The following is a 13,005-nucleotide window of genomic DNA, read 5'->3' as shown; positions in this document are numbered from 1 at the left end:
TTCCACGGATGATTTGCTTCTCATTTCGGTTCCTCGTTTATGCCCATCTCCGTCGGCTCGGTCATTTGCATGAAGCGTTGTCATAGCAACATCATTTATTCAAGTCAAGTTTTCCTCCCCCCCCCCCCCCCAAAAAAAAGAGAAATTATCACATACTATCAGATTTACAACCCGGGAAACCCCCGCTGTGTTTCTATACAATGGCTCACAACAGACAGATAAAGTCTATACTGAAAGTTTTAGTTTAAAACCCTTTATAAAGGGTATCCGATAGATAGATGAACATGTTAAGTTACCTCGATAAATCTGCTTTTAAATTAAACCTGTGCTAAGATACAACAAAAAACTATATAAAGTTTTTTAATAGAAATAGGAAACAGAACACAAATAGAGATTAAAAATTATACAAAAGTAGGAGAAAAAAGGCAAAACTTTGCAGGGCAGTTTGCATGTTTATATTTATTTATTTATAAAGGCAAAAACAACACAAGTGAAAAAAAAAAAGTTGGGGATGGTGGAATACCCGCAGGCCTTTCTCTTCATATGAACCCAAAAACATGAACATGTACAAATCCAATCAATGTAATACAGCATCCATGAAACAAATCGGTATAGCTGTATATCTTTGAAATATGAACATCAGTAGGCAAATACAACTGCCAAATGGACCTCGCGGTGTTGTTTTGTCAACTACGGTTTTCAAGGTCAAAAGGTGAGCTACTTTAAAAAGGAGAAATGTTACGTCACAATTTCTTTCTAGAATGAAAGAGAAACTCGTGACTGTAAAATTTGTGAAAAAAACTCAAAAGGTGAAAGCTAAATCGTACACCTGGACCTTTAAGCTTGTGATGTTCATTATTTATTGAGACTGTTTATTTTTTAGTCTTACTTCGGAATCCATTGCGTTGTTACCCCTTTTTTAACATAACCAACTATGAGTGTACAGCTTTTTTTTTTTTCAATTTACTTGTCACCAGAGGGTCACTGAATATGCTGCATGATTTTTAGATAACTGACGGAACTGACAAGGAGTTGAGTTATGATTTTTCATTCAGGAAGGTGAAAACACCATGTCAGCCATTTCAGTCCACACAGGCTGGAAGCAACCTGATATACAGGAAGAAGTCCTCTGCCAGCCCAGTGAAGGCTTAAAACTTCTTCCCTTTATGTAGTCTGTTGAAACGCCACATGTTTTCCTTCCTCAGACGCTTCCAGTATTCCCAGGTGTCCGTGTCCAGTTCATGCAACTTTTTAACCTCTCCCAGATTCAACTTGAACAACCTGAGTGGATGATAAAAGGAGAGGACAATCAGATCAGTGAGGACACATCACAATCAGCTTTTATGACTATACGTATGTTTAAATGTGGACAACACAGAAAAGAGAAAAACATCTTTGAAATACGTCAATGTATCTGTTATTTTGTCCATAGAAATATTCTTACACTGTAATATATCATTAGTGTAGTGCCCATGGCGTGTTTGTAGTTTCCTGCATTTCTCAGAATGCCATTCAAGCACCAAATGTTTGGGTTTATTAATTTAGTTTATTAATAATTGCAATAAATGTGAACATAAAGGAACCATCTTTATTTGGGTAAGAGATGTAGATAGACATTTACTCTGTTAGTTCTAAATCATGATGACAGACAGTAATAGAAAAGTGTTAGAAATAAAAGAAATATGTGCTCTCACCACTCTGGATATTCCTCAGGTGGCTTTAGCTGGGGGTCTTCTCCTTGTTTGAAGATGTTGACCCCTACTGCATAAGAAGTAAGTCTGATGGGGTCTTTACACACCTCTGGAGCTTTAAACTCTTCTTTCACCATGCCTTTGCCTTTCCCTTTGGCCACTGCAAAGAACGAGAAAGAGATATTAATAATGTTTAGATCAGTTAATTGTCTATGAATGGATATACGCTAACTGGCCATTTCATTAGGTACATGAGAGTGGAATTTTTCAGTTTTTGTTGATAGGGTCAGGAGGGTAATAATCAAAGAAATGGAGGATTTATCAATACACTTGTTGTGACATAATGATGTCTCAGTTCTGAAGAAGCTGTCCTCTGTGGCTCGTCTATATGCCATCATCTCAGTGACACGTATTTGCCAATTTGTCATTTGTCTACAAACAAGGAAATATATTAGACCACCCTCTAGTGGTCAACAACTTAAATTAAATCAAATCAAATCAGATTTTATTTGTTTAGCTCAAAGTCACAAAGTACATTTGCCTCTGAGGGCTTTACAATCTGTACAGGGAGTGACACCCTTGGTTTGAGTGAGGAAAAACTTGCCCACAAAAAACCCTTTTAACAGGGAAAAAGGTGGAAGAAACACTTAAAGATGTTATTTACCAGTCTGTGTCTATGGAGTGAGATAGCCCCATTTTCTGACCTCGGTTACCATAGTAATGATCAGAATGGTGGCTGCATTACACTGTATAATAACAGCTAAAAACTCAGGTCATAATTTACAGTCACTGCACATTTCTCCTTTCTTACTTTGCACCAAATTAACACTGCCAATTTGCTGTATATACTTTTGTACAATATTTTTTTTTAATTTTTTTTGTATTTACTATTTTGATATTTTATTATGTATAGTTTGTACTTTATATTTTTATTCTTATGTTGTCTATTGTCACTGTCTGTAATGCTGCTGCTGCACTGTAATTTCCCAGCTTGGGATGAATAAAGTATATCTATCTATCTATCTATCTATCTATCTATCTAGAGAAAACTCTGCATGGCACAGAAAACTAAAAAGAGGACAGGAGAGTACAGGTCGAGGTTTAATCCCAAGACCACGCTTGAACTTTCTCCATTATCTCAAAATCAGTATTTTATAAAGCAAAGAAAAGAAATTAATACAAATTAGTTCAGTTTTGGGAATTGGCAAATATGAGCTATGTCAGCTACCTAAGTACAGTATATACTAACTGGTCTTGGTCTTGACTTGGTCTCAGTTCAGGTGGTCTTGACTACAACACTGCTTTCCTAAACACAGACATACAGCTGTTCTGTACCTCAAGGAGAATAACTCAGTGTCCCCATAACAATCTAAGATCTAACACTGTCCCTGCAGAGACCTCGACACATATGCTTGACCCCATGTGTGGATGCTGTAGTAGGACACATCTCAGTATAGTCCAGGTCAACACCACTGTAAACTACATGAAAATAATATATTTCTGATGGTGTCAATCAAAACTATTATTAGCAGATCTGATGTATCAGATCACATTTGATTGGACAAGTGTGAGTGTATAAATAATAAGACAATTATATCCGTGTGTTTGCTCCACCACAACACAAAGGCTATTTTCTATCATTTATTTTTATTTTTATTTCAGTCACATACAGTGGAGTGAGGTTTAATACCCACTGAAGAGCAGTGAGATGAACTGCACACACATGCACATGTCCTCTTTACTCACCAACTTTCTTGGCATATCCGCAGGTCTGTGTTCTGCTCAGTATGCTCGTCCTGCACAGCAGCGTCGTAGCGTTGTTTGTGTTTGTCACTATCCTAAACAAGCTGTACCCTGACATCTTTACGAAGCCCACCATGCTCCGTTTGACATTCATACTTCCTCCAACTTCCGTTTTTCTGCTTCGTCTTTGGCGCTTTGGAAATAATTTACCTTGCCCCTCTGCGGACGGGAGGACGCACTTCAACACAACGAGTCTTTTTTAAACTTTATTTAAACAAAAAATATTACATGAACAATGACAAACCCAGTCAAAAACGTACTAATACAGTAATACATTTTAAAGTAAAGTCACACCTCCATGAGAAACCAAACAAATAATAATTGGTGTGGTGTATATCACACATGAAACATATAACAGATATAAAGAGGAATGAAGAATGAGAGGAACAACAAATAAATAAAACTTTAAATCAATAGAAGTGAAATTATATAAACAAGTAAATCCATACTAATTAAATACAAGGGGTTTAGGATAGGTTAAGTTCTTCTATAAGTGTGTACAGTTTATTTTTGTAACAGAAGGATTTTATTCTTAAGAGCAAGCCATGAGGGGGAGGGGGATATATCGACATATTGACACTTGTGTATATAATATTTTGTGATAATAATGAGATGATTCAGTAAAAACTCATTTCTTTTGTCTTTGAGGATATATACTTTGAATATTTTGAGAGGACCAGAAGTCCATGTCTCTGGAGCTGGACGAGATCAGGTCGTGGAGAGATTTCCACAAATTTTGGACAGTGTCAAATTAGTTTTGCAAATATATTCTTGAACTATTGCTATTTTAAAATTTTATTATGTAGAGCTTGTTCTTTATGTTTTTATTCTTATGTTGTCTATCGTCGCTGTGTATAATGCTGCTGCTGCTCTGCAATATCCCAGCTTGGGATAAATAAAGTATCTATCTATCTATCTATCTATCTATCTATCTATCTATCTATCTATCTATCTATCTATCTATCTATCTATCTATCTATCTATCTATCTATCTATAAAAGTAGAAACTACAGTATATATTCAATATAAACACCATAGATTAAAAATAATAAATAGTTTAATAATAAGATTAGATTAGATTAGATTAGATTAGATTAGATTAGATTAGATTAGATTAGATTGTACTTTATTTATTCCACAACGGGGAAATTCACTCGCCACAGCAGCAAAAGATGTGTAATATACAGAGAAATAAAATGGGCAAACACAACGGACAGACAGAGGTATCCTTCAACCTGTACAATAAACAAAAAAACAAACAACAAGCAAGTGTACAGGCAGTTTTCTACCACAAATTAAAATCATAAATTCGTTTGAGGGATACATGTTGTTTATAGTTTTAAAATGAACTACGGTGTCGGTTTCACTGTGAGCCGACAGGTGGCAGCACTGCTGCGCCTGCGTCAGGTTGCGTCATCCGCCTCAATAACAAACCAGAAGAAGACACAGACACAGAGCTCGAAGATGTCTGAGTACAGCGCCTCGCAGAAGAGTACCCTGAAGTTAAAGGGGATAGGGATCGTTTCAGCTGGAAAGAAGTAAGTGTTGAAGGCTTTTGTTGTTCTTTCAGTGAGAGACGATGTGTTTGAATCAATACAATGCTTCAATAGACTCTCACAAGTGATTAAACAGCGCCTGGTGTTCAGGGGGAGCTATTGTTAGCTTGTTTGCTAATAGGAAAACAGTCACGAGATACGTTTACTAAGATTAAACAAAGATGTTGTAATATTTGGGTTCATTTATTATGAAAGTGTACAGTAGAAAACCACAGGTGTTATGTGACATCAACACTGTTACATTATGAAGTGCTACAGATGTTAGCTTTCAGCTAGGCGATTTAAGGTTAGCAACGTGCGACACAAACATACTGCTAAAGCTAAAAATAATAATTTACCAATAAATATACATGAATGATTTATTATGCATGAGGGGAGTTATAATTTAAGGGGGAAGATAAACTTTGATCTAACTTAAATTCGGACAAAGAGAAAGGGTTTTTGAGACTGTGAACATAGAGAGACTATGGAGTTGAAGCAACATGAAACAGTTTAACATGAGGTACAAAGACACTTTTTAAGAGCTACAGGGATGAGGGAGGTGTTGGGTAGCACTAAGGGTTATGAGGTTATTGTCTCCTTTGTTTTTTTGTTGTTTTTTTATTGTTTCTCTTCGTGCATGTGTGTGAGTATGAGTCTATTGTATTAAGTGTATATACAGGTTTTATTTTGTTTTGTAATGCAGAGTCATTTATCTATAAGAATCAGGTATATCTAAACAAATCGCAAGGAAGCTTGGTATTGTCACTCATTATTTACAAGTTATTATTCTTCTCACTCCTTTTCGAATATGTATTTCTATAGTTATTATTCTTCTCACTCCTTTTCGAATATGTATTTCTATGTTTAAATCTATGTTTATATGTTTTGCTTTATTTTTAATTTTTATTTTTGTTTGCATATTTGAAATAAACACTTCAATCAATCAATCAATAATGATATGTTTTTATACATAATGTTTTATTCAGAAAAGGCCAGTATACAGTACTTCACTCACAAAAGAAAAACTTTTACAATTTTTACATACATGTACATATGCACGCATACACCTATCTGATCTTGTAAGCTGTAATTCAGACCATAGGAGGAAATTTAAAAAGAAAATGTACCCATGTACCTCCTTTATATTTATATTTATCCGAGTACTTCTGCTTGAGGCTCACACATACAGTAGTTTTGTCTTGCTCCACATTATGTCCGTCTACCATAAATAACAAAATGACAGTCAACAACAGACTCAAGGGAGCTTATATTTCTATTATTCGCATCGACATAAGGGAAGTTGTACTTCATACAAAGTCTGCTCTATGAATTCAATCCATATATTCCAAATTTGGTAGAATTTCTCCTTTTGAATCCATAAAGAACAGGTCAATTTCTCCATTTTAAATATTTCCAAAAATGTAGGTGATACTGGACTTCTGGCCACCTTCTAGTGATTGATATTTTTTATTTTTATTTTTATTTTATTATTTTTTTTACATGCCACCAGAAGGGCCTGCAGCAGCTTTGTACTGTATCCTTCCTCTGTTTCATAACTAACACATGTCCCAGATAAAGATTCTTCCAGTCCATTGATATGAGCTTTAAATACCGTGCACAGTGCTTTCTGAATACCATTCCAATACAGGCTCAGTTTGGGGCAGTACATAATAATATCTCAAACTCATTTTGAAATACACGATATAAACAAATCATTCACCAGTTTAGTTTTTAATTGGCTGTGAGTGCAAGTCTCTTTCCTTGCCTGTTTATGGGAGTGGTTGGCTCAACAGGCCTCTGATTAACTTAAGTGACCATTACATATCCTTTTTGTTTTTTCAGGAAGAAGAAGAAGGATAAAGAGAGTAAGCATCGCCTGGAGCAGGTCGTGAGCAGTCAAAAGGAGAAAGAGGAGGAGGAGGTGAACAAGAAGACATATGTTGACAAAAGGACACCAGCGCAAATTGCATTTGATAAGATGCAAGAGAAGAGGGTAAGTTGTAGTTATAGTCCAAGAAGTCAGATTTAGCAAAAAAAAAAAACTAAACCAACCAAAAATCTCTAGACGCTGACGTCTTTGTCAGTATCACTACTATAAATCTTGTCCATATCCAAGCAATACAATCCAGCAACAAGCAAAATATTTTGCACCAGTTACCCAAAGCCCACAGAGGATTTTTTTTTTGTAAGAAAAGAATATTTCTTCACAAAAGTTAGTCAGTGCTGCACTGCAGTAGAAACACTAAACTATTAACTGCTGTTTAAACCTTTTCAGAGAGATTGTCAGATGTGTTGATCTTAACACACAAGACCAATCCCAGCCTAAGACGGTTTTTAAATGAAGTTAATTAGCTCAACGATATAGTTAAGGTAAAGTTTCATAGTCTCATTTTATTAGACTTCACATTACACAAGAGTTTATGGGCCCTTTTTTTACTCAAAGGACGAAGTTCAGTGAATATTGCAAAGCATTAACATGGTGTCCTATCTTCAGCAGTAAGCTGATCAACATGTCTGCTGCCTGAAAACATGGGATGAGTAACAGCACATAGCCATTATGTGTTTGAATATGCTGTTAACAGCAGGAAATGACATTAATTTGATATCATTAGGGTAGTTTAAGTCCAGTTCTTATATTTTCTTCCATTTGGGTTGTTAGTGATGTCTTTCTGTGGATGTTTAAAATGACATTTTTATATTTTAAAGGCTTCATCTTTTTTTTTTTCTCTCTCTCTCTAAAGCAAATGGAGAGGATTTTGAACAAAGCATCAAAGACACACAAACTGAGAGTGGAGGTAAGTCATGTCAGAGCTGGTCTAGCATCATTCAGTCCAACTTAATTCAAATGTAAGTTGGCACATTAATTTGTGAGTTATATTTGGTAATCGACATGTCTGTATGCTGTTTTTTTTGTAAGTGGAACATGCATTAATGTCTGTAGAACACATTGAAATGATTTATATTGATGAACATGAAATTTATGTATCTTGTTTGTTTGCAGGATTTCAACCGTCACCTGGACAACCTGACAGAACATTACGATATCCCCAAGGTCAGCTGGACCAAGTAGAAGAGGAGCAACTTTTCAGTTTTTCTTGAACAAAACTCTTACGTGTCACATTTTATTTTCCACTTTTATGTTTTTCCAATAAAATTTTATTCAATTGGCATGTAGTCATTCTGTTGTTGTAATTCCTGATGTATATAATAAAGGATTTGAGTAAACTCATGTTTTGTCGTACTTTGCTTTCATAGTTCTGATGTGATGACAGAGCACATCAGCTGATGTTGCATAACTTTTAAAATAAGTGTGTGTGTGTGTGTGTAAAGGGAAAAAGTCAAACCAGAATACATTTGCTCTTTAATTAAGTTTAATTGCACAGATGCAAACTGTAAACCAGAACACACAAAGTACTGCAGTGCATGTTGAATCATTTTGGATGGCACTGTGTGAACATCTGAAATATCCTGAAGCCACCAACCAAAAAGTATTTAAGACTTTAAATACCAAAAGCAACAGGTTGGCATACAAGTACAGATTTTACTCCCACAAAAAGTTGTACTGATAATGAAAACAGTCGATGTTGAGCAACAGGTGCAACAATTGTTGAGCCTGTTCAAATCAAGTAGGTTGATTTACTGTTTAACACCATGAACATAGAAGTGTAGAGGTAAAGGTGAGAGTAGGAAGCTGCATCAAAAGACAGCAAAGGATTCTCAAAACGTTTATTAAGAGATGTTCAGGATTCAGAAAACATTTTGTTTATACAGTTCGACTGCTTTGATTTAATTGAAAATACTCTTCTCTCACACTAGAAAAGGTATTTTTTCTTTGTTTTGTAGCGTTTCTTGTGCTGTCAGAGTTCACTTTGGCCCCAGCATCTCACTTGGCTTCACCCACTGGTCAAACTGCTCCTCGGTCAGGTAGCCCAGCTCCACGGCCACGGCCTTCAGCGTGGAGCCTTTCTTGTGAGCCGTCTTGGCGATGGTGGCCGCTTTGTCATAACCGATGTGTGGGTTGAGCGCGGTGACCAACATGAGAGACTCATTCATGAGCTTGTTGATCCTCTCCGTGTTGGCCTCGATGCCCACCACGCAGTTGTTGGTGAAGGAGACGGACGCGTGGCCCAGTAGCTGAGCAGAGTTCAGCACATTCTTGATCATCATGGGCTTGAAGACGTTGAGTTCAAAGTGTCCGTTGCTGCCTCCTATGGTGACTGCGACGTGGTTTCCCATTACCTGGGCTGCGACCATGGTCATGGCCTCACACTGGGTTGGGTTCACCTTCCCGGGCATGATACTGCTCCCTGGTTCATTCTCTGGTAAGATGAGCTCTCCCAGTCCAGAGCGGGGTCCTGACCCCAAGAAGCGGATATCATTGGCGATCTTCATCATGCTGACAGCCACCGTGTTGAGAGCTCCACTCAGCTCTACCAAAGCATCGTGGGCTGCCAGAGCTTCAAACTTGTTGGGAGCCGTCACAAAGGGCAGGCCTGTGAGAGAGGAGACGGTGGAAGCTACTTTCTCAGCAAAACCAATGCGGGTGTTGAGTCCTGTGCCTACTGCGGTGCCTCCAGCTGCCAGCTCGTACACCCTGGGCATGGCGGCCTTCACTCTCTCAATGCTGTACTTCACCTGCTGGACATAACCGCCAAACTCCTGACCCAGCGAGAGGGGGACAGCATCCTGAGTGTGTGTGCGTCCGATCTTGATGATGTCTTTGAACTCTTCAGACTTGGCAGCCAGAGCGTCGTGCAGAGTCTGCAGACCTGGCAGCAGGACCTGGTGGACTTCTGTGGCGGCAGCAATGTGCATGGCAGTGGGGAAGGTGTCATTGGAGCTCTGGCTCTTGTTGACATGATCATTGGGGTGGACTGGATCTTTGGAGCCTAGTTTGCCTCCCATGATCTCAATAGCTCTGTTGCTGATCACCTCATTGACGTTCATGTTGCTCTGAGTACCAGATCCAGTCTGCCACACCACCAGAGGGAAATGATCGTCCAGTTTACCAGCTGATACCTCATCTGCAGCCTGCACGATTGCATCTGCGATCTTTGGGTCGAGGCCGTAGTCCTTGTTAACTTCAGCGGCAGCTCTCTTCAGGATGCCGAAGGCCTTGATGACTTGGATCGGCATTCTCTCACTTGGTCCCCCAATCTTGAAGTTCATGGTGGATCTGACAGTCTGGGCGCCGTAGTACTTGTCAGCTGGGACCTTGAGCTCACCAAACGTGTCCCGCTCCAGCCTGTACTCCGATCCGGCCATGTTGGACGTGCAGATGGGGAGTTTGGAGTTGACGCTGAGTCTCTGCAAAGTCAGGAGTTTGCAGTTAAACTGCGGGACGGCTCTCAAAGACCGAAACATGGCTTCGCATTAGAGGTGAATCCGGGGGGAGGTCAACGCAGACTTCCACATTGTAACCTGTTATTGGGTGAATAGGAAACTGGTCACACGCCAGCCAATGGCGAGGCATCAGAGGCGGGACTTCCGGCGAGGTCGTCGTATCGAATGGAAACGGTCAGACGGTCTCATCCGGATCAGTGAAGCTTCTCACAGTTCTATTTCCGGTATGACAACGAAGGAGACATTACTTTTCAGAATAAAAGTCTGAATTTACGTAATTTAAATGTTTACATTTTAATTCATGCAACAGGCAAACTTTTAAACAAATAAAGATTTTTGACACCTCTATTTTGTGAATAGGCACAAAGCTGTTTACAGTCATCTGCAATGCCTTAGTTTCTATTGTACAAACCGAAATAAATAAAGTTGTTACAAACAAAATAATAAAAAATAAGTCAGTAATATCTGAAAGCATCTTTACTGTCTTAGTTCTCTAGTTAACTGCATAATGTACAATGTTTGTGTGATGTGGAACATGACAGGAAGCTGCTGTGCAGCCCGCTCAATTAATTTTACCCCAGTATCAAACATTCATTTTACCAAAAATTAATGCTTGATACTGGGGAACAGTTTGTCCATTTAATTAAGTATTTAGCAAGTAAGATGCAATAAACACTGACCAGTAATTTCATTAGATACATGTCAAAATGGATTAGATACAATGTGATCCAATACAGCAACTCTGCCATAAATTCTACTTTTACATTTTTTTGTTGAGAGTGTCAGAGACGTATTAATTTAACTATTATGTTTACTATTGGTTGTAGTTTGCAGTAGGGTTAAAGTGGACGATTCAAAGCTTCATAAAAGTAGAATTTATAGCAGAGTTGTTGTGTTGGATCACTTTGGATTGTACAAGTGTACCTCATAAAGTGGCTGGTCGGTGTTTGCCAAGTGCTTGCTCCTGGTATGAATTGTTGCGTCTCTGTAAATAATATTATAAAGAGTATGGTCTAGTCTAGACGTACTCTATATGGAAAGTGTCATGAGATAACTGTTGTTATGGTCTGGAGGTATATAAATAAAACTGAATTGAACTGAATAGAATTAGTTATTAGTTGTACTCGTTTTGCATGTCTGTACACTTGTTTGTTGTTTGTTTATTGTACAGGTTGAAGGATACCTCTGTCTGTTCATTGTGTTTGCCCATTTTATTTCTCTGTATATTACACACCTTTTGCTGCTGTGGCGAGTGAATTTCCCCGTTGTGGAATAAATAAAGTACAATCTAATCTAATCTAATCTAATCTAATCTAATTATATTATTAAACTATTTGTCCATTATTTATTATTTTTAATCTAGGGTGTTTATATTGAATATATACTGTAGTTTCTACTTTTATAGATAGATAGATAGATAGATAGATAGATAGATAGATAGATAGATACTTTATTATATCTACTACTACTATATCTAATGCTTTATTGATCATGAGGGAAATTTAGGCATCCAGTAGCAGCAGGGTAACACAGTAAATATGCTTTAAAATTAGATAATAAGATAAGATAGATAGATAGATAGATAGATAGATAGATAGATAGATAGATAGATAGGATACTTTATTATATCTGATAGATAATAAGATAATTAGATAAATATGCATTAAAATTAGATAATAAATTAACACATGCAAAGAAATGGAAGGACAAGACATGTTATCATACATGATAGAAACTCTTGTTGATAGAGGGTGCAGTGTAAATGTTCAAATAAGTTGTCTTGGTCATGAAAAAGTGTGTGTGTGATGCGTTCAATGTCTCACCTGCAGCTTAATCTCGGTTGCTCGGACACGGCTTTGGCCAGCTGCCTCCACCCGCAGCTTGAATTGTCTAACATCTTCGCCAGTTTGTTCAGGACTTGTTCATTCAGAGTACCGACACTCATTTTCCACGCATCCTCCATCTTCTTCAGCGTGTGTCACCCACTGACAAACACACACAGAGGGGGGGACACTAAGGTGAAACGTCGAAACTTTTTTTTTTTTCCTCGACAAACAAGACAAATACAACAAGTGGGCTGAGTCGCCTACACGAAACTACAGGTTGTAAACATTAGTTCGGGTTTTCCCGCGGGTCACCTGCAGAGAGGAAAATCCGCGTGTAACTGTAAACACACACGCGTGCACACACACACACACACACACACACGGCGGAGAATATTATCCTTATCGAGGAAACAAATCAGGTAACAGCCAAGGTAGAAAATGAAACGACAAAACATCACCGACACTGCTTCCGCCATCGACACTTACCGTAATGCGCCGTTAAAAAAAAAAAAAGTTTGGACTCACCGACTTTAGAGAGCGGTGTTCAGAAAGAAAGAAAGAAAGAAAAACAAAAGGAGAACCAGTGACCTTCACTTTTCCCTATTTACATGAAATGAGTTGTCTCATCCATTTGTCACCACGTCGGTCTTCCAGTCTTACATGATTTTGTTCCACGGATGATTTGCTTCTCATTTCGGTTCCTCGTTTTATGCCCATCTCCGTCAGGCTCGGTCATTTGCATGAAGCGTTGTCATAGCAACATCATTTATTCAAGTCAAGTTTCCTCCCCCCCCCCCCCCCCCC

At 38.1% G+C, this 13,005-nt stretch overlaps 3 protein-coding genes across 3 annotated transcripts; 1 reads left to right on the top strand and 2 right to left on the bottom strand.

The window, feature by feature from the left end:
* Nucleotides 1-974: 974 nt before the first annotated feature.
* On the bottom strand, nucleotides 975-3,632 carry LOC113747974 (39S ribosomal protein L54, mitochondrial-like). Its single transcript, XM_027290183.1, has 3 exons — nucleotides 3,438-3,632; nucleotides 1,695-1,851; nucleotides 975-1,281 (listed from the first exon to the last, which is right to left on the bottom strand). The coding sequence occupies exons 1-3, from the start codon at nucleotides 3,586-3,588 to the stop codon at nucleotides 1,149-1,151; spliced, it is 441 nt and encodes a 146-aa protein (XP_027145984.1). The 5' UTR covers nucleotides 3,589-3,632; the 3' UTR covers nucleotides 975-1,148.
* A 1,250-nt stretch (nucleotides 3,633-4,882) lies between these two features.
* fam32a (family with sequence similarity 32 member A) lies at nucleotides 4,883-8,252 on the top strand. The gene is made up of 4 exons (XM_010736803.3): nucleotides 4,883-5,032; nucleotides 6,875-7,025; nucleotides 7,774-7,827; nucleotides 8,034-8,252. Exons 1-4 carry the CDS (start codon nucleotides 4,959-4,961, stop codon nucleotides 8,100-8,102), a joined length of 348 nt encoding a protein of 115 aa, XP_010735105.1. The 5' UTR covers nucleotides 4,883-4,958; the 3' UTR covers nucleotides 8,103-8,252.
* A 133-nt stretch (nucleotides 8,253-8,385) lies between these two features.
* On the bottom strand, nucleotides 8,386-10,467 carry LOC104923645 (fumarate hydratase, mitochondrial). The gene has a single exon (XM_010736804.3). It carries the CDS (start codon nucleotides 10,394-10,396, stop codon nucleotides 8,897-8,899), a length of 1,500 nt encoding a protein of 499 aa, XP_010735106.3. The 5' UTR covers nucleotides 10,397-10,467; the 3' UTR covers nucleotides 8,386-8,896.
* Nucleotides 10,468-13,005: the final 2,538 nt, after the last annotated feature.

The sequence above is a fragment of the Larimichthys crocea genome, chromosome XVII (assembly GCF_000972845.2).
Source record: "Larimichthys crocea isolate SSNF chromosome XVII, L_crocea_2.0, whole genome shotgun sequence".
Taxonomy (NCBI): Eukaryota; Metazoa; Chordata; class Actinopteri; family Sciaenidae; genus Larimichthys; species Larimichthys crocea.
Note: the sequence above shows the minus strand (reverse complement) of the source record. Positions and strands in the feature narration are given on the sequence as shown.

What these genes read in the sequence shown, in the direction of transcription:
- LOC113747974 (XM_027290183.1), bottom strand. Translation starts at nt 3,588, where the DNA reads ATGAATGTCAAACGGAGCATGGTGGGCTTCGTAAAGATGTCAGGGTAC. An exon ending in CGGATATGCCAAGAAAGTTG is followed by an intron (nt 1,852 to 3,437) that starts GTGAGTAAAGAG and finishes CGTTCTTTGCAG; the next exon opens with TGGCCAAAGGGAAAGGCAAA. An exon ending in CCTGAGGAATATCCAGAGTG is followed by an intron (nt 1,282 to 1,694) that starts GTGAGAGCACAT and finishes TCATCCACTCAG; the next exon opens with GTTGTTCAAGTTGAATCTGG.
- fam32a (XM_010736803.3), top strand. Translation starts at nt 4,959, where the DNA reads ATGTCTGAGTACAGCGCCTCGCAGAAGAGTACCCTGAAGTTAAAGGGG. An exon ending in ATCGTTTCAGCTGGAAAGAA is followed by an intron (nt 5,033 to 6,874) that starts GTAAGTGTTGAA and finishes TTGTTTTTTCAG; the next exon opens with GAAGAAGAAGAAGGATAAAG. An exon ending in CACACAAACTGAGAGTGGAG is followed by an intron (nt 7,828 to 8,033) that starts GTAAGTCATGTC and finishes GTTTGTTTGCAG; the next exon opens with GATTTCAACCGTCACCTGGA.
- LOC104923645 (XM_010736804.3), bottom strand. Translation starts at nt 10,396, where the DNA reads ATGTTTCGGTCTTTGAGAGCCGTCCCGCAGTTTAACTGCAAACTCCTG.